Here is a 22,853-nt window from a genome sequence, read left to right on the forward strand (position 1 = left end):
AATACATTATATTTTGATAATTCTAATTATTCTCCCATTTATATTTACTTAACCAAATACATACAATTTCACAACTTAAACAAAAGTTTATAAACACAATATCATTAAATTTTAATATACATATAATCATTTCCTAATTATAAATATTCATGCAATTCATATAATAATTAAACTAAATACATACATGAACAACAAAAACCACACATTCATTCTTATTAATTAAATAACGTAATATAAAACGTACCTCTTGAAGTCACTTATGAAGGTTTCAAGCAAGATTAGAAGCAAGATTTTTTTCTAGTACTCAGCTGCCAGGGANGCTTATATCCCAATAAGAAACTGGTTTCACTTGCTAATATTCAAATAAAATTACCGACAATACCAAAACCAACCTGTAAAAAAAATTACACGAATAAGTTACAATGTATACGATGGTTTAAAATATAAATCAATTTTGTACAATATCTTTGACAATTTTATACCAAGAAATGCCTCTTTTGGAAGATGACCAGATCCAGAAACCACTGCAAAGACCCAAAACACTTCTGCATGTAACAAAAATTTCTGTTATTCTCACCACGGAAACCATGAAGCACACGCAGTTCATGTTAAGAAATTTTCAGCAATTCAAAGTGCAGAAACAAATCACTATACCAAAAACTTGTAGCTCACCAGATGCACCTTTTGGTTATAAAAACCTGCAAAACATACAAATGGTTATGGTTAGTTTGGAAAAATAAAAGCAAATGTTGATGACCATGTTACTCTCCTGGTACTCTGAAATCATTCCAAAAATTTGCCAAATTAATTCCACAAAAACGTGGTCGTCCTCCTCTCCATCTCCATACGCATCACCCTCTCGTCCACCGCACACACTTCTTCTCCATGCCTCCCATGCACGTTGATGGCACCACTGTTAGGATCCTCAAATGGGAATACTTCACAACCACAACGACGACGCCATTCTCCTCTCACGTGAACGAAGAAGGTTCCACCTCCAACCACAACGACGCTCTCATAGGGTCAGCATGTCCGACAAGAAGGTCACAGATGATACTCCCTGCCTGCAACCAACAGGTTCTGAACTTGTTACGCTTCTGTCTCCCAGACCGTGGCGTTGAGGGTTTCCATCCACTACCAAGGCTGCAAAAAGAAAGTCAAGAAAATTCTCCAAGCCATTTACGGTAACGTAACCACCTTCAAAACTAAACACCCATTTTCAATTTCCCTCCTTTTCCTCCTTCTTTGTTGCGTTACAGTCGTTTCTCTTCCACGCTGCAGGTGTTCAACATAAAGTGGTGGTTANTGGGAACGTTGACGCCGAGCTGTTGATTTGGAAATTGACCAAGGCGGGGAAGCATGCAGAGCTGTGGCCTGAAAACGCAGATTCAGAGAGCAAAGAGAAGCGCCAAAGCGACGCAGAAAGCAGNGACGCANCCCTTGTTTTTCTTGAAGAAGGTGGATCCGGATCCGTCACCTTGTATCCGGATACGGAAGTTCTGCAAGTCCTTCAGCGTGCTGGATCCGGATACCACCGTCTCCGATCCGGATACGCGTCACTGCATCTTCCTCCCATGGCTGATCTGCATCGTCTCCANCGTCTTCATCAACACCGTTCTTCATCATCAACACTGTTCTTCTTCCTCATCCAGTTGCATGGCAGTACTACAATGTACATGTACCATTAATAACATGAAAAATAGATAGAAACCATACCTCTCCTCTCCTGCTCGTCGTCACTGCCAAGCCCGAAGTTCACCACGTCTCGCAAAGCTTCTCACAACATCTCTCTAGCTTTAACAATGTAATGACTTGCATGAGTTAATACANAGACCAAACTTTTCTACCAAAGGACCGTGTTATAATGGGCTTTGTGGTTTTGAAATTCAAATGCCAGGATTCTCTCTTTGCAGTGAATGCAGTGAGTGGTGTTATCAAGCAGAGAATCTTACTGCAAAGAGCTGCAAACCGTGGTAAAAAATAAAGAAGCGCAGGCCGAGACTGGGTTATCACATGGCTCCAGTAGAAAGTCTCGTGAATATACAGTGCAATGGAAATAACTGATGCTTCATTTTTATTTTTAAAACCCATTTTTATGTTGGAATTACAGTTAAACTTGAGGGGCATTAGTGTCTTTCTAAATCAAATCACCGCAAATCTTCTCACATTTGCGGGATGTATTTTTCATTGCCATCCCTTGAATCAGCTGATAAAAATCAGCTCAAATCAACACAAATACCCTCAAGCGAACACGAGGCATCCTTCAATTCCATCCTCTCAAATCTTCGCTACAGGGTAATACCCTCAAGCGAACAGGCGCTTAATAAATTTTAAAATAGGTATAGATTTTGAAATCTTTCTTTTTAAATTTCATTTTTAGATTTAAAATTTAATAATAATTTAATTTAAAATTTTAATATTATTTAAATATGTTTATATCTTTATAATTATTAAAATATAACTTCAACTATTATAATAGTTATATTAAAAAAACAAAAACAAAAGTAATTAAAATAAAAATAGTAATAAAAGATATTAAAAAAATTGTTTAAAAATACTATAAATATTAGAATTTTAAATTAAATTTTAAATAAAAAACAAAATTTTAAAAAAATTGTTTATGAAAATCCGTTAACATATTTTAATAGATATTAGATAAACATATTTTACTGTTTTCATTTTAATTATTTTATTTTATAATTATTTTATTTTATTTTTAATGTAATTATTATTGTAATATAAATTATATTTCAATAATTATTAAAATATAAAAATATATTAAATAATATTAGAATTTTAATTAAATTAAATAATTATGAAATTTTAATTAAAAAAAATTAAAAGAATAGTTTATTGAATATAAAAATTTGATAATTAAATCTTTTCAAAATTTTGTTTTTATTTAAAATTTAATAATTATTTAATTTTAATTTAATAATTAATATAATAAAATATAATTAAATATATTAAATATTAATATATTTTTTTATTTTTTTACTTTCATTATTACTATTTTTATTTTTATGTTTTTAATATAACTATTACAATAATTATATTTAATAATTATTAAAATATAATTATATTTAATATATTTAATAATTCTAATCAATATTTTTTTTAATATTATATTTAATATTTTAGAAAGAAAAAAATTTAGGGTGGTGTAAAATAATTTTATCGAAAAATTAATTAAGTATTGATTAATTTTAAAATTAAAATTGTTAGAAATGGAAAATAAGAAATTAAAGGTATAAGAGAAAAGGGCTTGGTATAATTTATTCGGTGTCAACCGAATCAGTTCAGCAAATATATAGGAGAAACAACTTTTATTTTTATTTATTTATTTGTGAAAAAGATATTTTAACGAGTTTATTAAATTTCATAGTAGGTTATTGTTTTTGAATGTTTGAAAAAAAAAGGGGAAAAAGCTCATTTTTGAGGAAAGAAAAAGCAAGCAGGAGGGACCGTGGTTCGCGTCGTGGGCAAATTTTGGTGAGATCCGCATAAGCAAATTAAAAAGAAGCAAAGAGAAGCATCTTCGTCTATCCTTTTTCGCCGTTGCGTCGCTGCATTTCCCTTCTTTCTCTTCCTAAAACCCTAAATCTGCCATGGAAGGGAAAACCAGTGACTAATTCATCAATCAAAGTGACTTCATCGTTCGATCGACCATGGAGTCGGAACTCAAAGACCTCAATTCCAAGCCTCCCAACGGCAGTTCCTCCAGGGACGACCGTCCTCTCCTCAAGTCCGAGTCTCTAGCCTCCGCTGACAGCATCGCCGAGATGGAGAAGAAGTTCGCTGCATACGTTCGCCGCGACATCTACGGCACCATGGGACGCGGCGAGTTGCCGCCGAAGGAGAAGCTCTTGCTTGGTTTCGCGTTGGTCACTCTTCTCCCTATCAGAGTTCTTCTCGCGGTCACCGTATTGCTCTTCTATTACTTAATTTGTAGGGTTTGTACTCTATTCTATGCGCCCAATCGCGAAGATGAACAAGAAGATTACGCTCACATGAGTGGCTGGAGGAGAGCGGTTATTGTTTCCTGTGGACGCGCCCTCTCCAGAGTCATGCTCTTCATCTTTGGCTTTTATTGGATCACCGAATCTAACTCTGCTTCCCAGGTTGTTTTAATTGCTTTGTCTTATTCGCTTTCTCAGTTTCTAGTTCTTGACTTTTATTTGAGACTCGATGAAATCCACGACGTTAAGTTTAGCTTACTTAGTGTTAACTATTGTCAAAGTAAGAGCATTAAGTATTGTTTTTTAGGATTATACGGAAGATAATAAATATAGGACAAAACTTAGGTACGGGGCTCTTCTCCAGAGAGATTTTGCCTGATATTTTCTTCCTTTTTGTTTTCTGGGTAAAAAATAAGTGTTGTATGCTGTTCAGTTTAGGATAACAACTTGTACGGATAGAAAATGTCTACTCACGAATTGTATTTCTCATTTCAGTTGAAGTTGTGTGAATTCTGTCCCGTTGAAACTGAAAAAAGGATTTTGTTACTTCTTTCCTTTTTTAGTATTTTCTGTAAGTGGTTTGCTAGTAAGCTTTACTGAGAAGTGGTATCTCCCTTTGCCTTTCATTCTTGAGTGGGATGATGAAATGTATTTTACCAGTTATTAGATGATAAGTCATTAACCATGTTGTTTCATTATAATTTATAATTTGCAATAAAAAATGTTGTGTATTGGTGTTTGATTTTACTTCTTTCTCTTTTCTTTTTGTTTACTTCAATTCCCGAAGGAAGACAAGCAACAGCCTGAAGAGTCGGACAGACCTGGTGTAATAATATCTAACCATGTGTCATACCTGGACATTTTGTATCACATGTCATCCTCGTTCCCTAGTTTTGTTGCTAAGGTTTGTGTTATGACGAACTTTCTGCTCCACGATTAGTTGAATATGAATGTATCTTTTACGTTTGTGTTACTGACATTTTTTTTGTTTCAATTATTGTATATCATCGATGAAGAGATCAGTGGCTAGACTTCCTCTCGTCGGTCTCATCAGGTCTGTTGGCTTAAATTGGATTACTGCAACCTATATCCCTTTGATTCATTTGAGTTCTTCTTACATGCTCTGCTCTTTTTTTTAACCTTAAATCTCCATTTAAAATTGATCAAGACATGGTTTTGAAAATGAGAAAGCTAGGTTTAATATAATTCAGTATGCATTATCTTTCCATTGCAAGGGACTGCTAAAAGATCAGGTGCTTATATATTTTGTATATTTGTTGTCACAGTAAGTGCCTTGGTTGTGTCTATGTTCAGCGGGAATCAAAGTCATCAGACTTCAAGGGTGTTTCAGGTGCATATATTTATCGTTGTATGAGCATGCAGTGTATAATAATTATTACATTGTGTACAATTCGAACAAAGTGAAAGAATGTAAAATCCCTGGTTGTATTCCTCGTTCTGTGCTTTGTGGTTTTTCTTTCTATGTTTTGAATGGCATTGCATTAGTTATTTTGTATCTTGGATTTTTATTTTTTTCTACCCAATAGGCATACCTCCAATCGTTTAATTGTAATGCATAAATTACTAGATCCGATATAAAACTTTATATACCATTTGTTAAAAGAGTGCATCACTCGTTTGATTAGAATTTCAAATTCTGGACATAATTCTGAACTATCAGTAATTAATCTTCAATTCCCTTTGTCTAAATTAATTTCATTTGTTGTATTTGAATTTCCCTTTGGCATCTAAATATACTCATTCTATTTATCACTGTCTAGAGGGAAGTTGTACTGTTATGCACATTAGTTAGTCAAACTAGGATTTTAATGCACTGTTTATATTGAGTGATATGAGTGGTGGGTAAATTTAATCTTATGCAATCTTTTAATTGGGACATAATCGTCGATAAAATCCCTAATGAAGCCGACATGTGAATTTTCATTCTGCAGCTATTGTCACTGATAGAATTCGAGAAGCTCATCAGAATGAGTCCGCTCCATTAATGATGTTATTTCCAGGTTATCATCCTCTTTCCTCTTTTTTCTTTGGAGAGAGAGATCGTACTTATTTTCTCAATAATTAGATAGTGTTTGGTATCTTGTTGAAGATGAAGACATATTTAGTTGGCAGTTTTTTGAACTTTTAAAAAATTATACCCTTACCAACTGCGTTCTCTATTATGTGAAGAGAAAGGTCTTGATTTTTATGTACTAACATATAAAATGATTGATGTGGATTTTTCTACTTCTATTTGCAATTTGTTTTTATAATAAAATTAATTTGATGATTAAAGTTGCTGTAGTTCTTGACCTTTTATCCTAATTATTAATACTGAATCCATGTTCTCATCCACAGGCAAACGTTTGTGTTTTTAATTCACCCTGTTTTCTCTATAAAATCATCCATTTTCACCCTAGAGATTCCTTAGTTGTGTTCATAACACCTCTCATTTCTATAACTCAAAACTCCGTAGCTTTACGTTCTTCATGTTTATTAATTTATTCTGCTGCTATTAATTGTTGCATATGGTTACACAAGCATTGGTCACATAAAGTTTCATAGTTTATCAGTTTCTTTCACTCATTTGTATTTATCGTTTAATTGTAAATGGAGTAATTTAAGTTGTTCATGCATATTTGGTATTCTACAGAAGGTACAACCACAAATGGAGAGTTCCTCCTTCCATTCAAAACTGGTGGTTTTTTGGCAAAGGCACCAGTACTTCCTGTGATTTTAAGATATCATTACCAGAGATTTAGCCCTGCCTGGGATTCCATATCTGGGGTGAGTACTTCAGTAGTAATAAAGTGTCATGTTTTTTGCCGAATTCGGATTATAAAAGCCAATCTTATACCCCATAAACTGTTCTATTCCGATAACTGTTATATTTTGAATCTAGAGGTGTGCCTAAGGTTTGAATATTTTTCTTGAATGTTTTTCTGAATTGAAGTTTGATGCCATGTCAAAATTTGTGAGAATGCTAGTGGAACTCTTTGTCCTCATTTGGCTTGATACTTGGTAGTTGATAGTGCAATATCTTTTTATTTTTTCTTTTTCGTGAGTAGCTCAAAAACATGCTGTCTACCTGTGCGAAGTGTAAAAAGTTGTAGTACGTTTTGGAACAGAGACAGCCTTTGTCCTAAAAAGGATGCTGTGCTAACCATCTTGGAGAACTAATTTGTTTCTGCTTTAGTATTCTCATTTTAATGTTATCTGCTCATTTTCAGTAAGTAGCTCTAATCAAATTTAATTCTTTGAAATCTTTTGGTATTTTGTATTGTTGAAATTGTCTTGTTCCTTAGCAAAGTTTGTTTTTATTCTTTATGTAAGTGTACATTTGTGTTGGCAGGTGAGGCATGTGATATTTCTCCTGTGTCAATTTGTAAATTTCATAGAGGTGATCCGATTACCTGTTTACCATCCTTCACAACAGGAGATGGATGACCCCAAACTTTATGCCAATAATGTTAGAAGATTGATGGCTTCTGAGGTATTGTTTTCTCAAAGAAAAAAATTCACTGTTTCTCTACTGTAGTGTTAAATAATTAATTAAGAAGGATACAGGTGTTTCTCTGTTCTATGACAGTAGTCGGTCTTTACTGGTGAGTAAATTGACAGAGACTTTATAGTCACACCAAAAGATTTTTTAAAGAACTTGTTTTTTGGACCAATCTATCTTTTGAAAATTTGTTGATTTTTTCTGCTTTCATAATTTTGAAGAAAAAGTGCTACGTGTTTGAATTATCGGTATTTTCTTTGAAAAGTATATTGTAAATTAGTTGTCATGTTTTATCCAATTAAAAAAATTATTGGATTTTGTATTTATTATTTTAGTAAGATCTGCGTGTTTTAAACTAATTTGCTGTGGATATTAATTTCTTTTTTTTTTGTAGGAAACGTTAGAGTATTAGGATTGGGTGTTTTAGGAGTCTTGTCTTGTTGCTTTGCTCGTGATGTTAGTTTGCTCCCCTTGTTAGTGCGACTTGTACTAAATTGTCCCAAGCCATACATACACTAGTACTCGACTTAGATTAGGTGTTTGCGGTTTGTATTCAATACAAAGAATGCACAACTTACTCTCAAAATACTGTTACACTTGGAAGTTATTCCGTGGTGGACACAAGTGTGAATCAAAGCCATCTTACATTATATAATTTGTTGAATGACTTTCTTATAGAGTCTATCATTATATTGGATGTTTTATCACATTCATAATTGTACAAAATTTTATATTCAGTTGAAACTGTATTTTGGCTTACCTTGATAACCCTAAACTTCTGCTACTTTTCTAATATAGAAGAATATTAACTGTGTGTATGTGAACACGCACATACACGCAATGCTGATAAAACATTAATTATAGAAATGGTTCAATGTTAATTGAGTACAATATTTAAATTTTTAATATTGTCCGTGTAATTTTCATTTTCATCGAGTTAGGCATAATGGATACTCTTAAAAATCTTACACACTTTCACTTTCAAGTGTTGTTTTGTGATTACCAAAAGCTTAATTTCTTAATTTTCTTTAATTTTATTGTATATCTATATTGCATGAGGTATTTGCCTCCATGTTATACCATTTATACCAAATTGCATTGACATATATCTTATTATATAACTGCTGTTGGTGCTAGCTTATTTATTCTATATTGTGTGTTCTACTTGCAGGGTAATTTGACACTTTCTGATATTGGGCTTGCTGAAAAACGAACATATCATGCTGCTCTCAATGGTAATAATAGCCTGCCTAGTGTTTTGCATCAGAAAGACGAATGATAATTTCTGGCCCCCGTCTCAAATGAAACGTAGTTCCATTCGAGTTTTAGTTTCAACTTAGTATTTGCTTTAGAATTGTGGGCTTGCGTGAGGGGTATTTATAGCTAATTAGTATACATTCACCTAAACATCTGGATGGTACTTATGTAATTTTATTGTAAATAATGTGACTCATAATGTTTAATTGACGGTGTTCTATTGAGGCACACAGTTCAAGATCCATTAGTGTTGCTGTGCGTTCACGTTTTCTATTGTGTGATAAATGACCTGAAATGATTTGAGAAAAGCCATGTAACCTTAGATCTGAATCTTCTTTTTCGTTTTCCTGCAGGTTTGTTTTCCCAATGCTAATTCTTCGGATTCGTGGTTTGTATATTCATTGTATGGTTCCATTATTTATCAGGAAAGAAAAGGAAATTAATATAGAAAATGATGTGCAGAACAAGTATTCATATTTGAAATGTATTTATCTGATAACTGCCTCTAGAGTCTAGAGCATTAACGAATTTCTGAGCGGATGCTCAATGTATCTATAAAAATTTGGTCAGCTTCTAGGATCAATAGGATCTACTTCAATATAGGGTGTTCTAAAATATAATATCCGATTATTGTTATTATCTACTGTTTGTTGCATTAGGTAGAACGAGTTGGGTGGCATTTTTTTAGGGTGAGGAACAAAGCCACTTGACGGCAGTTACACTCTTAAGTGAAGTACTGAACTCCATTTAGCTCCGGATGCTGACATCTAGAGTTAAATTCTGTAACAGCCAGACATTTAATCTTGAATGGAGGGTACAATTTCGTAGGGGCGCATAGAAACGAAGCTGCTTAGGTTGATTCTTTAATTAATTTAATATTATTGGAGCAAATTTGTTTTTTCATACTTATTGGGTAAGTTCTAAAATCTTACAATTATTATTGCGCACTTTAAGAGTAATCTAAGACGATAAAAGGATGAAATATATTAGTGTTGACAATCTCCTTATTGGGTAACTTTCTAAGAAAGGAAAGCGAAAATTTGTTTCTCTCGTAATCGTAAAATTGCGTATGCAACTTTGTTAATCGTTGGATCAGTCTGGATTTTATCGGTAGATTCTTAATCTAATTGGTTCGTTGATTTGCTGCCTGCGGTAATAGGCGTAGAGTAGTTCAGTATTATTTTTGTAATGCTTTCATCTTCTTGATTCTCTATTTGTAAGCTTGTGTTTTATTTGGTTGGTTAAATGAAGATTAGATGACGTCTTTAGTTAGGGAAACTAATATTAAGTTGAAAAGAATTCCAAATGAAACAGAAAAGTGAAGCTGATACACTAACTGTACTTTCGGGTCAGTGACCTCTATATATTGTGCAATAGATATACAAGTAAGAAAAATAAACTATCATGTTCGGGGGGAAAATACTGGTGTATGCATACCATACAGGAAAATTACATATTTGAAACCCATACATTACAATTGCTACCAAAATTAGTTACAGGTATATAAAGTAACACTTGCTCTTGCGATAAGAACAAGATCTACCCCCTTATCAACTAGAGCTTTTACTCAATAAAGGCATTGACAAAATTAGAGTGCACCAAGCATATTGAATTGAGTCCATGCCTCCTGCATTGTAAAATATGGACAAAGTAAGTCCCTATTTTGAATAAGTTTGAATAAAAAAGCTAAATGATGATATGTTTATGAATCATTTCCTGCATTTCAATACCTTCCTAAGAATTACCGTAGTCCCTATGTGAAATTAACCTTTCATTAATAATTTATTATATTTTTGGGTTTTGTAAAAGTGTTCTTCCCTCATGAGTATTTGACCTTAATTAGTGAGTTGTTTCCACAAGTTTTGAGCACATATAAAAGAAATGAAATAAAATCGCATGTACCGAGGACAACATGAACATGACTAACTTGAGTTTTCTGTTCGAGGGCATGATACGACTTCATGGATAGAAATGGAATAAAAAATATATTTTAGTAAGTATATGCAAAATGATCACGAGTTGCTTTTGTCTCTGCACTGAAAAATAAGCTCTCTAAGTCGGGTCGAGTTGCAGGTTAAGGAAGAAGAAACCGAAAATAAAACATAAATTTAGTTGTCAGTAGCTAAGCCGGTTTCTTCTGCATGTCTCTAGAATTGAATGCAATAGCGACTATGTGGTACAAAATAACTTAGAATGATCCAAAACAATTGCACCCTAAATTGTTAGAAAAATTTTGGTTGGTTAGAAACTTTTGTAAAATTGAATTAAACATAAATTTTTAACAAGAGCTACTATAGTGTTTGGCTTATGTTTGTGTCTAATCCTACGTGATATAAATAAATTTGTGTGAACGCCCAACTCTCAATATTTTTTCTTCTATAACAAGGAATACGTGTATCAATTTTAAGGAATCTAGTCATAGATCCTGAAAGCGATAGAATGATTGTAATGGTAATGAATTACCACAACTATGTTACCTGTAAAATATCAAAAACTTTTTCTGCGATATATTTCTGGTCTGAAGAAGCACCCTTTTGCTGCAACTTATCGGGATGCAGGCAGAGTAAAGCTCTTTGATAAGATCTTTTAACCGCGTTCCCTTCAATTATATCAACAAGAGGCACAGACTTCCATCCACACTCCGTCCAAAGTACCTTATGCGTGATGAATCAAATACTAATTAGCACGGAACTTTGGATAATCAAATACTAATTAAATTGATGTTTAGTATCATCAAACCAATTTTACGGAAATTAAAGCAGGAACGATATCCCAGAGTTGAGAAACTCCAAAAGAGAATAAACTTTGTCCAGCCTTCCTAATACACGCATAATATCTGCTTAAACCCTAATTAGATCACATAATAGGAATACATGACTGCAATAGAACTATCCTGAATAACTACACACATGAGTCCTATAGAAGTAAATGACCATCCTACTAGATTAAATACATAATTATTACTTAACCATTCCTCCGAATTAAATACATACTTTTCTCATTATAAAAATTTTACATCTTATGTCCCCTCTTAGAGTATTCCATCGAAATAGGTTGATTTATGAGACTCTCTAGTCCCATTTACGTTAAAAGCACAACTTGAAGTAATAGTAAAATGGTTCATCGTATTATTTTACAAAAACGAAGAAATCAAATTTTCAATCAAATGAAACTAGAGCAATAAGGAGTGATTTTAGTTTTTCTTACATGTTGTAATGTCGATAGCAGGGATCGTATGTTTCCTTCCTTCCCTTTAGACCATTGTTTTATCTTCTTGTCAATCATCTACATTGTATACAGAGATAAATACTTAATATGACTGTTCTACTATAACCTTGAAACTAACAAATCTAGCTAAGTAATATATTACTTGGATTTCATGATTTTGTAAGTCCTCACTCTCATCTTGGGCTAATACTTGGATCTGAAAAACCAAATATAGAAGCTTATCAACATAAGCCGCTAAAATCTGGTACTCAAGAAAGGAACTTAATCAAATTTGAAATGAAATACCATGAAACTCCCGTGGAAGGACTCGTCTTTATCTCCAATAACAGAAAATGATACATCAGGAATTGCTGCTAACAAAATCAAGTTGTTTCATCACATAATTTAATATTCAGGACAAATCACATCTATAGAGTTTAAAGCTGATCAAAGATTGGTGTAAGCGTATTACAGACTATCTATAAATAATCAACTACGTTTGAATAATAGCTAAGGTTTTTCACTTGCAACGAAAATCTTCTAATAGGATTTTCATAAAATAATTGGCACCATATTATTCATTGATTCTGCAGATTGTTTCCCTACCACCGTATGAAATCCATCCATATCTTGAATGTAATAAACTACCGATTTAACAGACAATTTAGATTAAGGAAATAATAAATACCACATAACATTTTAAATAAAACCTGCTGCATACTGCTTGTGATGTAGTTATATTTTCCTATTGTTAGATGTAGATTACATACATATCCTCACTAAGTTTGCCATATCTTGTCACCATGCTATGAATAAAGAGGAGATGAGTCTATGCACAATTCGATCGCTTCCCAAGTAAATCAATTCTTAACTGAAGGAATATTGGGATTTGGATAACTAAGCAATACCTGGTTCTGATATATCCTCTTGATGAGGCAAATTGTCAGCAGATATGTTGGTGGTCTCTATGGTAGAGTTTTCCTCCTTGGATTGTTCAGGACCACGTTCTACCTGATAGAGTTGAAAGACATATTAAACACCTTCGCTGTTGCGAAACCAGAATTATACAGATTTATCACTAAAGCATATTTAAACAATTCCTGTCCTTTCAACGAAGTGCATTTACTCTTCAAGTCATCTTCTTAAGCTGTAACAACACTTACTTTATTTTTTTTCCTTAAAGCATCTCTCTGCTTGTGTGTAGAACCCTGAGGTCGAGATTTGGTGTCAACTTTTGGTTTTGCAGCAGTTTCTTGGTTGAAAATTCGAGCGAATTCTTTGACCTTTCCTTTAACTAGGCCTTTCCCCATATTCTCACCTAAGATTACTGAACCCTGAGAAGTGGCTTTGTCATGTCCTACATCTATCACGGAAACTTTCTTTTCTTCTTGTTTCATGGGATTCACAGTAACATCAAAAACAGCAGACAATTTTTTTGTGCTTTTCATCCTGTTTTCTTCTTTATCCCTAATCATCTGATTATTATCTGTCATATGAATGAACAATAGTATTAAAGACTGGAAAGTTAGTAATATATGTGTATAAATACACATACAGATATACATAATGGAGAGAGAACATTACTTCACCTTGTTTCTTATCACTTTCTTTGAACAGAAACTGTAAAGGTTTAGACTCAAGCTTCTGAGTATCCCTTGTTGTCTCAGTTTTTCCGGAGAAGCCGTTCTCACCTGCAGAATGAGTACTTGATTCTACTGCTCTATCGTCGTCACGCGGGATAGAACTGGCGGGAACATCTATGGTAACCGTTTGAGGGCCGCATGATGCACGTGATTGAGCCTTGGCGGAAACTATTTGTTCTACAGTCTGGTTTGAATCTGCTCCATTTTCAGTGGCTGTGGAAGTAGTATATGCATCTTTTCCATTATTCATCACAGAGGAACCATTGTATGGCATAGACTTTTGTGTGGTAATTTCACTGACAACCCATTCTTTAGTACTTGAGCCTCTCTCAAGTTTAACCTTATCCTTAGCCTTTGAGGCTCTTTCTGTCCTAAGAGACATCACCATTGGCACACCTTTACTTGCCCATTTGTATATTGAGAAATGGAATTGACCATTACTAGCACCAGGTGAAACTTCGCTAATAGATATGTCTTGTTTCATGATGCTTGCTTTGTCTGCTTTATCAGATGGGCTCGAGTTTGAAAACTCCTGTGATAGAAGACTTTGTCGGTAAGGTTTTAAATCCTTTTTCAACTCCTTTCGCTGGATTGAAAATCTGGATGAATAAGAATCTGGAAGGCCTAGTCCATTTGAAGCGGCATTACCATCGTTGATGTTGTTGGTCCTCATGGGGGAACCAAATGTTGGAAGATCCACCCCATTTGTCAATTTGGCCGGAAGGCTGGTCAGTTTAAAGTGGTGGAGCAAGCATCACCGGCAAATTGAAGATGAACAAGAAGAAATCATTAGTGAATTGATTTAAAATTTGGAGCAACTAAATCATGAATCCCTCATCTACTGGAGATAGTAAGGAGTAGTTCTGTAGCATAAGAAGTTTATTGATTTAGGATAAGATAAGGAGTCATCTGTAGGGAAAGAGGTGCTTTATTTTAAGGCACCTTCGTATGTTATTTATAGCTAAAAACTAAAACTCGTCAATAGTAAGTTATTTAATGTTACATTCATGTTTGAAATAATTTGATTTCATGGATAAACAACAAACATATTTGTCAATTTTCCTTATGTTAATCATAATTATGGAATCTGAATCCATTTACCCCGCCCAACAAAACTAAGTGGATAAATTAAGAAAATAGTTTAACTCAGGTTAACATGGTCCGAACACAATCGGGTCAGTTAAATGTTCGGTCGGACTTATCTTTGTTATGTATAGACGAGATATAGAAATCCCTTAATTTAGAGCACTTAATATTCATGTTTTGTCTTCACTTATGTTCAAACTGTTCAATATAATTAATCAGTTATCCTTCTTACAGTTATAATTAGGTCTAAATCAGTTTATAGTCACTAATTTTCTTATGATAAAACTATTTTAGTATACAACTCTCCGATCTTAAACCATAAAAATATTTAAAGAAATTGGAATAACACTAATGAGTACATATTCAATTATGAGCATTTTCTTACTTATTTAGATTTCTCACTTTAAATGGTGTTTGAAGCAGAGCCCAGTTGGTGGAAGCTCTTGTGTAAATATCTTGTAATCTCTATAATAGTAGTATTACATTTGCCAGTTATTTTCATCAAAAGTTTTATGAAGTGCCATTATTTCCAAAAATAATCCCACACACTTTCGCTCATTTTTCTGTTTGCAATATATTATTACCTAGCTTAATTTTGTCTTTTTTATTTAATTTCTTTTGAGAAATTAATTTTAATACATTATCAGTACCAAGTTTTTGCATTGTCATTTATTAAAAATTACTTTATATACAGCATTGAATAAATAAATATATATATATATATATGATAATTTATGATTTATTGACTTTGTTAAGAAAATAAATTATAATACATTTTAATTAAATTTCTTTTTAAAATATTTTCAAATTCCCAAGTGATGTTCTTTCTAAGTGAGTACCGGTTGCATTTGAAATTTGATTATTTATCAAGTACTGATATATTAATAATAAACAATATTTGTTGATAATAGCTAACTTAATTATTTTTTGATAATAGTTAACTTAAGTCATTAAATAAACTTGTAGATAAATAATCAAATTATAAGTTTTTATTTTAGAATTGCAGTTTAGTTTTGATGTGAATTATAATTCTTGGAATAACTTTGTGTATCATAATTGGAGATGGACATTTTACTAGAACTTACAAAGGGTGCATATAATAACTTTAATAGAAATGCTTTATATACATTTGACTACTCTTTTTTTTCTTTTAAAAAAATTATGTTAATTTGGTTTTCTAAGTCTCTCTATTTCTAAACTATTGATATTTAATGTTATTACATAATATTTAATAAATAATGAATATTACTCATAAGTGATATAAATTTAAAAATCCCATTTAAAGTGTGGAGGTTTAATTATTAGTTCATGTTATACTGAGAGTAAATTTGTTAACTTCGATAATATCTATCATAAAAATCGTATTAAACATTACAGTTTTATTTCCTCTATTGCTGAATTTTTTTAAATTCTTTAATTTCTATGTATATATGTCTATATACTTCAAAAATATGAAAATATAGACTCTTTTAAAATTTAGTTGATTATATTTTTACTTTAACAAGTAATCGCTGATATATCTACCTGTTTGTGTAACATAACAAATTCATATCACCCTGATTAAAATGTTAATTTAACAATCTAATCAAATGTTTACCTTATATTAATATAATTATTGGTTAAATAAAAACAGTAATATATTTATTTTCATTTTCATTATATATAAAATAGATATTAGTTTTCAATTTTTTCAACAGTATTTTTTGTTTCTAAAGTTGTTAAAATAAGTAACAAAACAATAAAAGATATACACGAATGATAAATGTTTAAAAAATATAGCATTTCATAAATAATTGGAATATTATGTTATCATAGTAAAAATTTATTATATTAGTCTCATTATTATAATTCTGAAAAGCTTTCACATATAAATTTAAAAGTATATTACCATTCCCTGTTCTTTTTCAATATTTCTACTATTATATATATATATATATATATATATATATATATATATATATATATATATATTATTTATGAAAAAATAATGGTAAGAAGAGGAAAACCTGAATGGTAGAGGGAGAGAGGCAGCAACGGGATCGGCCGCCGGAGGCAGAGGACTGGACACTCGAGAGAACGTGAAAGGGTCCCCAACGCGTCTCTTTGGCGTAGAACACACACTCGCCGACTCCTCACCTCCGAATATGTCATCGAAGAAGTCATTGTTCTTGTTCGCGTGACGCCTCCGGTTTCCAATATCCTCTCCAAACACCGGTTTCTCCCGCTCCGGCGGCCACCTACACCAACCTTTTTCCCTTTCCTCTTCGCTCCAACCGTTCAACTCGGTCAGACTCTGCCGCGCTTCGTTTAACGATGACCTCCGCGGCGGCCCCCCAAAGACATCGTTGAAATCAACCTCCAAGTTCAAATTGCTGGACGACGACCTCCGAATCAAGGAATTATTACCATTCTCATAACTATTATTATTATGATTATTATAACCTAAAAGAATGCTCTCTCGTTGAGAAGAATAAAATGTCTCCATAAAATAACGATTCAAAATTCACAATTGAAACCTGGCGGGAAACTGTGGAAGCGTAAGTACGATGTAGAGAGGAATGCGTTTGTGAGATGGAAGAGGAATTTGGAGGAGTGAGAGAGTTGGAGAAGAAGAGGACAATGGTGTGTAGGGCTAAGGGAATTTTAACAGAAATTGAGAAGCCACAAATTATGACTCAATGCGGATTGGCTGACAGAATTTCCTAGGGATAAATCTAAAGTGGTGATGGTGATAACCAACGTGATCTCCTCCATGTTTTGGATTTAACACAATTTTCTGTGATACTAAATAAATACGTTCTCTAAAAACTAAACTATGATTATGACTACACTCAAAGACGCCATAGCCTCTCGTTTCAATTTCTTTGCTCTCTACTTTTGTCTTTTCCTTTCGCATTTGCAAAATCTACTCATTATTTGTGGATACATACAAAGAGAACAAAATAATTCTTTAATATAATAATTACATTTAAAATAATTTTAATTAATTAACGATATAAAACACATCATATTTGTATTAGATGAAAACTAAAGTCCTAAGATTACTTGCCAGATCAATGACTACCATGTAATGTAACATTTAGATAAATGAAACATAGAGAGGTCCCCAGATACCTTACGTTGGGCAGCCGAAAGCGACAACGAGCAATCGAGAAAGGGAAATGGAACTATAATTAACCTTAAACATGTTTTTTCATTACTCTTTAGAAACATAATTTAAATACAGTATTTTTATTTTAGCAATATCAAGTTCATCTTTATTCAGAATGGCGATGTTTACCAGAAGAACAGAAACGACAACCCAATTATCAGTAACGTAACGGATTCAAACATTTGTATTTAGAAAAAGTTTCTTTAATAATTTTTTTTGACAATTTTTTTATAATGCATACATGGCAGTTTGTGATTGGTCCGTTTCAAATATTTTTAGAATAAATTCAAACAGACAAAATAGTAACACATGTCCTGTTATCAAAAAGTGATTAAAAAAGAATTGTTAATATAACATTGTCCTTTGCATTTCATTCATGAGTAGTTGTTGAGATTTGAGAAAAGTATTTGTTTGCCAATTTAATTATGCTTCTAATTATAATTTTTCTCCAAACATTAGTTTTAATTTCTAAATAGTTTTTTGTAAATTTGACATCATTATTTTTCATTATAAAATGTGTCTACAAACATTGTCATCAATTCTTTATATTGTTTTCAACTGAGATTCGTGTTTTAGACAATTAACTGGATTTCATTTGTTCGTTTGATTCTCTTATTCTTTCTATAATTTCATCACCTTTCACTTCATCTCTTCAATTTAGTATTTCTGATCCTTCAATGCATTTCTTTAAAGAATTTAAGTTGGCTAATTTCATCAATAATTTAAATAAAAATATAGATTTAATTTTTTTTTAAAAACATATATGGAGAAATTATTCTTAATGAGACATATGAGTTAGAACCACAAAAGCACTTAAATAAGGATGAGGTGAGGTTATTTGAGTGGACATGGAAATTGGAGGATTCACTTAGAATAATGCGAAGAAAATGAATGGAGAGTTATATACGTCGTTGTAATTGAAAGTGGCATTGTTTAATTTGATGAAAACATAGCAAAAATAAATAGAAACTTTATTGATGTATTTAATTAATTTGACTGAACTAATAAAATCGTTTCCTTGTTTTTTAATATAATGTTAAAATTGTTATTAAATGTATTTTTTAAAATATAATTTTTTTAGAAAAAAAATAATAGAAAAAATTAAAATAAAATATTTTTAAAAGTATTATTGATTTAAATATATCATTTATTAATTGACTAGTTTATAGGTCTTTAAACTGGATTTGGTTACTGTTTTGATTGAGTAGAGAAACCATTTGTGAGGCTCAAATGTTTGGTCAAAATCATAGACGACAATAGTTTTTGTTATTTTCAAAGACATTTTAGTGTTGGATAAAACAAGCTATAAATTGTGTAATTATTACTTTATGATAAGCTTAATTAATGTTCCGATGATTAATGAGTATGAAGTTTTGTTGAAAATATATGAATAAGTTAAAATATGTTTTAAAGTTCTCGATTAAGTACGACGATAAGTTAAATTTTTTGTTTTTTTATGATGTATAAATTGAAAATTTCTAGTTTTATTTTCTTCTATTCCCAACCTGATTCATGCACACGTAATATTAATTGGGTTAAAACCATTTAGGCGTTCCTATTTTCATAAGGTATTCCCAATTTAGTTATCTTCTTTTAAATCTTTCCAATTGAGTCCTTACAAATGTTAATTTCAAACAAATTAGCCCCTACCGTTAAAAATGCAGAAGTGAGTAGATGACGTGGTTAAAATTCTCCTTTTGAGGTGTTAAAATTGTGCAGAGGTGTTAAAATTATGCAGAGGAGAATGAAAAAAATTTGAACACCTCTATACAATTTGAACACCTCTGCACAATTTTAACACCTCTGCACAATTTTAACACCTCAAAAGGAAAATTTTAACCATGTCATCTACCCACCTTTGCACACTTTTAACACCGTTAACGATTTTTAACAGCAAGGACTAATTTGTTTGAAATTACCACTTATAAGGATTCAGAAAGTTTGAAAGAAGGAGATCAAATTGGAAATACCTTACGAAAATAAGGACACCTAAATGATTTTAACCTATTAATTGCTGTTTTTTTTTTTATCAAAAATTACTTTACTCTTTAAAATGAGTTCTCCATTTTGACACCAACAATATGCAAAATAATCTTGACCCGAACACAAATATTGTTTAAAGTGGTCTTCGACATTATTTTTGTTAATGATTTTACCTATTTCAATCTGTATTGATGCTGCTTAAATTCAATTGTAAAAACTAATTTCGTTTGAACTTCTTTCCTTCCAAATATTGTTATATTTAAGCCAATTTTTATTAGCTAATAAATATCAATTACATTATAAATCTAGAGTAATTAAAAAAATTAAAATATTGATATTAAAAGTGGTTAAATAAATATAATAATAGAGGAAAATTAGATGTTATAATTCTCTTAGGAAAAAAAATAATTATAACCTCAAGATAGGGGCTCCAAGCCAAATAAAAAACAAGATTAGAATATTTCATGCTCTAATTTAATGGTTTTCTAAGTTATGAAATATAACATTTTGGTAACCATCATTTTTCAATACATTTATTATTTATGAATAAACTCATAAACGAAATAGAGATAAAATAATTGTTGTAGTATCATTTGGCAAAATCTGTGATTCTGTTTTTTATTTTTAATTTTACTTTTTTGCTATGAAATTAGTTTATCCCTATATTAATCATTTGTATGTTTTATATTTTTAAGATTGTTCTACATATCAGGTTATTTTATTATTAAAATAAATAAATAAATTTGGCATTTTAGTTATCAAACGTACTGATATTATTTGAGTTATCAAAATCAAACACACCGATGTATTTTTCTTAATAACTTTATATTTTTTTATCATTATTAATTTTTCACATTTTCAAAATTTTAATTATTGGCTCAAATTTAAGATTAAATATCTAAAATAAATGTTATACAAAAAAAAAAGATTAATAAGAGAACAAATTATTCTATAGAAGTAATAGTTTGATACTAGCATTTCCTGTGAGACAATAATTTGTAATTGAAAGCACTTATCTGTTAATATAATCACATTATTTTTTCTACAATATGTTAGGGCACCACGCACTACATACAAATTACTTTATCATTTTTTAAAATACATTTATATAAAATATCTAAAAGAAGAAAATTATAATATATATATATATATAACTTTTTTTTTATCTTGTCCTTATTACTATCGAAACTGTTCACTTGAAATCTAAACACGCATATACATATATAATAATTATTTTTTTTATTTCATTTCAATTATTAACTATTGAAATTGCTCATCTAAAATATCTTTTGATGTTGTGTAACACACTATCATCACTCATCACAGTAAAAAACAAAATAAGATAAGCAATTATTTCTTTAAAAATTTTCATGCAATCATCCATTTTCACATCCCATCAATAGACATCATTCAATATAATCAAATCATTTATTTAATTGTCTCATCCCTTGGCTATTTCTTATGTCATAAAGAACTTACACCATATCATCACAAATCTTGGACTGTATTTTTTGAAAACTCAAATATATCTACACTTGTCATAGTATCTTTACTTATATATATAACTACACATTCTAGAGAACTAAGTTATTATCACGATAAGGTAAATTCTTGTTGAATTTACAGAAATAATACACATTAAAAAGTTTTACATCATCTAAAATAAACAATAGAGTGAATAATAATGACTATATAATAAACCTTTAACTTCATCGTTTCAAACACTTTAAGTCAGAGACATTTTAAATTTGTACTTAACTTCTTTTATATTTTGTAGTTGAGTGTGCTTATTTATTTTCTTCGATTTTGAAATTTTCATACTATATTCTTGTGTTAATTGTTTTTATCTTATTTTTCTACTGGTAAGGTAATTTTTGAAATAAAATGATGTTTTTTTTATGATAACATGTTTTCTTCTATTAATTCTTGATGACTTATCAAATATAATTTCTTTTTACACTATCCTACATAAGAAAAACCTTTATCAAACCTCATTTTATTATGTAATTTCAATACTTATATTCATCATCATCTTCTTTAAAATCCCAAGTTCTAACACATTACCTATAATCTCTTTAAATAATATTATCTCATTGAAAATAACTATGCTCATATCATATTTCAACGAAATCATTACATTTTTCATTCATATACATATACGTTTTTTACTATTCACCACAAGTAAAAGTAATTAAGCACATTTTAACACTAACTTTATTTATATAAAATATCTCTTAAAACTAAGTGAGCTCACTAGTTCTCAAATAAAATAACCATATAAAAGATTCGATGAAATTACTCATTAACTCAATAAAACATATTTAAAGATTATCTTACTTAATAAAATCTGACTCATTTAACGACTACTTAAATTGTAATTAAGTGAAATGAAAAAAAATTGACTCAATTAAGAATGAATTCATCCAACAAACTATATATGTCCCACGAATAAGTTATATTTAACTATAAAAACTTTTGATTAAATGAATTCTACCCGTCAAAACAATTTATTAAGATACGATAAAAGTTAAAATATCAGTAGTAATATTCTCAAAAAAATATTGTAATCCGTAAAAAATTATCTTCAAGCACTATTATAATAAAACAAACTTTCAGTTAGTTAAAAAAAAGAGTTAAAAATACCTGTGAAACATATTATGAAAACGGCTGAAAACAAAAATGTTCACTTAGAACTCGTCATGATAATCATGACTCTGATACCATGTTAAAAAGTGAGTTTTAAGTCTAACAATCTTACAAAAACGGTTTATAAAATGAGGTTTGCATCTTACTTATATATTATAATTTGGTCTTATCTATGAAACTTTCAACACTGTTATATATGTTTATTTTTTTAATTAAAAATATTATAAACGTTAATAAAAAAACATAAATAAATATCTTAACCCGAGAGTTGTTGAAAATGATTGTGAAGTTACCTGGTGGGAGAAAATGAAGGGGATAATTATTAAACAGTTTTAATAGTATTTTATTTTTTATGATAATTGTTAAACTTTATTGATGAAGCCTTTTTCATTAGCATAAATTTTGCGGCTGTTATTGAG

General features: G+C 30.8%; 2 protein-coding genes across 4 annotated transcripts; one reads left to right on the forward strand and one right to left on the reverse strand.

Annotated features, from left to right (window-relative positions):
• Nucleotides 1-3,420: 3,420 nt before the first annotated feature.
• Nucleotides 3,421-9,335, forward strand: LOC106762609 (lysophospholipid acyltransferase LPEAT1). 2 transcript variants are annotated; one of them, XM_014646612.2, is made up of 9 exons: nt 3,421-4,121; nt 4,747-4,863; nt 4,976-5,013; nt 5,246-5,310; nt 5,912-5,980; nt 6,613-6,746; nt 7,312-7,452; nt 8,633-8,696; nt 9,072-9,335. In XM_014646612.2, the coding sequence occupies exons 1-9, from the start codon at nt 3,669-3,671 to the stop codon at nt 9,089-9,091; spliced, it is 1,101 nt and encodes a 366-aa protein (XP_014502098.1). In that variant the 5' UTR covers nt 3,421-3,668; the 3' UTR covers nt 9,092-9,335. The 2 variants fall into 2 exon arrangements, with proteins under 2 accessions (XP_014502098.1, XP_014502097.1); XM_014646611.2 differs by lacking the exon at nt 9,072-9,335 and having other exon boundaries at nt 3,422-4,121; nt 8,633-9,048.
• Nucleotides 9,336-10,024: 689 nt separating this feature from the next.
• On the reverse strand, nt 10,025-17,362 carry LOC106762238 (J domain-containing protein required for chloroplast accumulation response 1). 2 transcript variants are annotated; one of them, XM_014646023.2, is made up of 9 exons: nt 16,661-17,362; nt 13,515-14,293; nt 13,089-13,411; nt 12,834-12,936; nt 12,232-12,299; nt 12,089-12,142; nt 11,926-12,003; nt 11,196-11,372; nt 10,025-10,345 (listed from the first exon to the last, which is right to left on the reverse strand). In XM_014646023.2, exons 1-9 carry the CDS (start codon nt 17,137-17,139, stop codon nt 10,307-10,309), a joined length of 2,100 nt encoding a protein of 699 aa, XP_014501509.1. In that variant the 5' UTR covers nt 17,140-17,362; the 3' UTR covers nt 10,025-10,306. The 2 variants fall into 2 exon arrangements, with proteins under 2 accessions (XP_014501509.1, XP_014501510.1); XM_014646024.2 differs by having other exon boundaries at nt 12,232-12,296; nt 16,661-17,360.
• Between the last annotated feature and the right edge of the window lie 5,491 nt (nt 17,363-22,853).

The sequence above is a fragment of the Vigna radiata genome, chromosome 5, assembly GCF_000741045.1.
Source record: "Vigna radiata var. radiata cultivar VC1973A chromosome 5, Vradiata_ver6, whole genome shotgun sequence".
NCBI lineage: Eukaryota > Viridiplantae > Streptophyta > Magnoliopsida > Fabales > Fabaceae > Vigna > Vigna radiata.

Excerpts from the sequence above, each read along its gene's own strand:
- LOC106762238 (XM_014646023.2), bottom strand. The coding sequence starts at position 17,139 with ATGGAGACATTTTATTCTTCTCAACGAGAGAGCATTCTTTTAGGTTAT. Across the intron at positions 13,412-13,514 it reads AGAAAGTGATAAGAAACAAG|ATAATAATCAGATGATTAGG; the intron begins GTGAAGTAATGT and ends TTCATATGACAG. Across the intron at positions 12,937-13,088 it reads CTTTAAGGAAAAAAAATAAA|GTAGAACGTGGTCCTGAACA; the intron begins GTAAGTGTTGTT and ends CAACTCTATCAG.
- LOC106762609 (XM_014646611.2), top strand. The coding sequence starts at position 3,669 with ATGGAGTCGGAACTCAAAGACCTCAATTCCAAGCCTCCCAACGGCAGT. Across the intron at positions 4,864-4,975 it reads TCCCTAGTTTTGTTGCTAAG|AGATCAGTGGCTAGACTTCC; the intron begins GTTTGTGTTATG and ends TCATCGATGAAG. Across the intron at positions 5,981-6,612 it reads ATTAATGATGTTATTTCCAG|AAGGTACAACCACAAATGGA; the intron begins GTTATCATCCTC and ends GGTATTCTACAG.